Source organism: Chaetura pelagica, unplaced genomic scaffold (assembly GCF_000747805.2).
Source record: "Chaetura pelagica isolate M959 unplaced genomic scaffold, ChaPel_1.0 scaffold612, whole genome shotgun sequence".
Classification (NCBI taxonomy): domain Eukaryota; kingdom Metazoa; phylum Chordata; class Aves; order Apodiformes; family Apodidae; genus Chaetura; species Chaetura pelagica.
In genome coordinates, this window is record NW_009952448.1 from 397,357 (window position 1) to 399,769 (window position 2,413).

General features: G+C 59.4%; 1 protein-coding gene across 1 annotated transcript in view; it reads right to left on the reverse strand.

Annotated features, from left to right (window-relative positions):
• Positions 1-2,413, reverse strand: part of LOC104398440 (zinc finger protein 398-like) — a 33,097-nt gene that overhangs the window by 12,376 nt on the left and 18,308 nt on the right. Inside the window, exons 3-4 of the mRNA XM_010008550.1 lie at positions 1,983-2,096; positions 524-840 (exon numbers count right to left, since the gene is read on the reverse strand). Of these exons, the coding sequence (XP_010006852.1) occupies positions 524-840; positions 1,983-2,096 (431 nt within the window). The remainder of the gene's footprint in view (positions 1-523; positions 841-1,982; positions 2,097-2,413) is intronic.

Consider the following 2,413-nt stretch of genomic DNA (forward strand, 5'->3'; position numbering starts at 1 on the left):
CCAGGGATGGGGCAGCCACAGCTTCCCCGGGCAACCTGGGCCAGGCTCTCCCCACCCCCACAGCACAGAATTTCCTCCTCATGTCTCACCTCAATCTCCCCTCTTCCAGTTTTAATCCGTTCCCCCTTGTCCTCTCATTCCCTGCTCTTGTCCCAGGTCCCTCCCCAGCTTTCCTGGAGCCTGTCCAGGCACTGGAAGGTGCTCTAAGGTCCCTCTGGAGTCTTCTCCAGGCTGAACAACCCTCTCATAAAATACTGTTTGAGACCCCTCTTCCCTTGCTCTCCATGGGGAACAAGGGCTTTTCCCACCCATGGGGGGCTGAGCCACTGCTCACTCTGCTCTGGAGCAGCCCGGGTGCCCTCAGAGACCACCCTCTGATGTCCAAGGCGCATGTGCTGCCTCCTCCTCCCGGCCTAGGTCTGACCACAGCTGCTCCTGAGGTTGCTGTAACCAGAAACTTCCCTTCTGGTTCTGGTCCCAGGGGGGGATTTAACCCTTCTCTTTCACCCAACCCTTTCCCCACCCCTGCCTGATCCACCCCAGCCCCTCCTGGGCCTCCAGCCCCCCCGAGGTGCCGCGTCTCACCCGTGCAGCTCCCGTGGTGGACAATGACCCTCTGGATCTCGTTGAAGTCGGTGCCGTATTCAGAGGAGTCTCCCAGGCTGGTTCCCGGGAGGTCCCTGGGAGGGGACACGGATCCGTAGGGGCTCTCACAGGCTGCCTCCTCATCCGGGCTCTGGAAACTCCCCTCTGACTGCCCCGACATCCCATGCAGCTCCGGGTTCTCAGGGCTGTCCTCAGGCAGCAGCTCCTCCGTTTTGATCACCACCCTGATTCCAGCTGCAGGGAAGGGAAGATTCCCACCTGCCGTCATTCCCGGGAGCCAGGACACACCAAGCCCTCCCAGCAATCCCTGCTGACTCCCCTCTGGCTGCTGGCCCTCTGGAGGGGCTTCATCTCCTCGGCCATTTCTGCCCTCCCTTCAGCCCCTGCCCTTCCACCTCCCTCCTGGGATCCCCCACAGGCACAGGGGGACTCAGTCCACCCAGCCTGGGGACTTGGTGCCTGCAGCTCAGCATCCCCCTGCCACCCCATGTCCCCTCTGCCACTCCGTGTCCCCCTCTGCCACCCCACACCCCCCAGCCCCTCTGCTGGGCCAGCACAAGAACTTTCTCTTCCCATTGGCCTTGATTTCACTTCAAGATCCATATAACCAAGAGCACGGGGCAGGGGTTGGAGCAGGTCCATGTGTGCAGTCTGGGGCTGGAGACCAACAGTGGAGCTGGCACCAGCTCTGCTAGGACACCTGGAATCCTAGAATCATGGAATGGGTTGGATTGGAAGGGACCTTGAAGGTCCAACCCCCTGCAGTGAGCAGGAACCTCTTTAAATCAGGTTGCTCAGAGCCCCATCAAGCCTGATCTTGAATGTCTCCAGGGATGGGACCCTCACCACCTCTCTGGGCAACCTGTTACCTCAACCTGTTATCACCTTCTTATCAGCCCCCCCTTATCAGGAGTTGCTCTGGGACTTGGGGTCCCTGATCCTCCATGTCCCATCCTTGAAGAAGCCCCTCAGCCCCCCAGTTCCCTGGGGACAGGACGGAGCAGCCTTCCCTGCTGCAGGGGATGCTCCAAGGACAAACCCAGCCACCACCACACAACCAGAAAGGGTGGAGAGGGTTTTTTGGGTGGATGGGTTTTCCCAGTGGGACCCAATTCTCCTTTCCTGCCAGGCACAGCAGCTCCCTGAGGCCTGCTCTGGCTGCAGATGTTTCCCTTGCTGACAGCTCCTGCTGCCCAACTCTCCAGGCTCCATCTGCCCTGGTTTCTATGTTGGGCTGTACCTGGACATCAAATCTCTCATCAGCCAAACCTGCCAAGCTCCTGAGAACCTCTTTGGGCACGGCTCCCAGCAACATCTGCTCCAGCTTTGGGGTGGGCAGCTCCTCTGAAGGCAGCTCCCCCAACCTGCTGTCTCACCTGCGGTGGCATCAGTAATGATCTCACTCTCCTCCAAGTCCTGCTCGTTCCTGCCCCGCGATTCCTCCCCTTGCTCCATCTGGGACATAACACCAGGTTTGGAAATTGCATAGTCTGTTGGGAGACAGAGGGAAGGAAGGATCACTGCACTGGGAATCCCAGCAGCAGCTTCCACCTCTCCCCAGCACCTAGGGGGGACACAGGTGAAGATGCTCAAGAACATCCACCAAGGGTCTGCAGGCAGAAAAGCCTGGATGGGCAGGAGGGATTCATGGAGGCAGGAGCTGAGGTGCCCCACGGCCTTTGGGAAGAAACCCAACCCGTGTATTTTCCTGTCAGGGTTTTAGAACTTCTCAGGCAAACTCCTGGCTCTCCTGAAGCCAAAAGCACTTCACCTCTGCCCCAGAAGAGCCAGGATTTCTCCTGCTGCT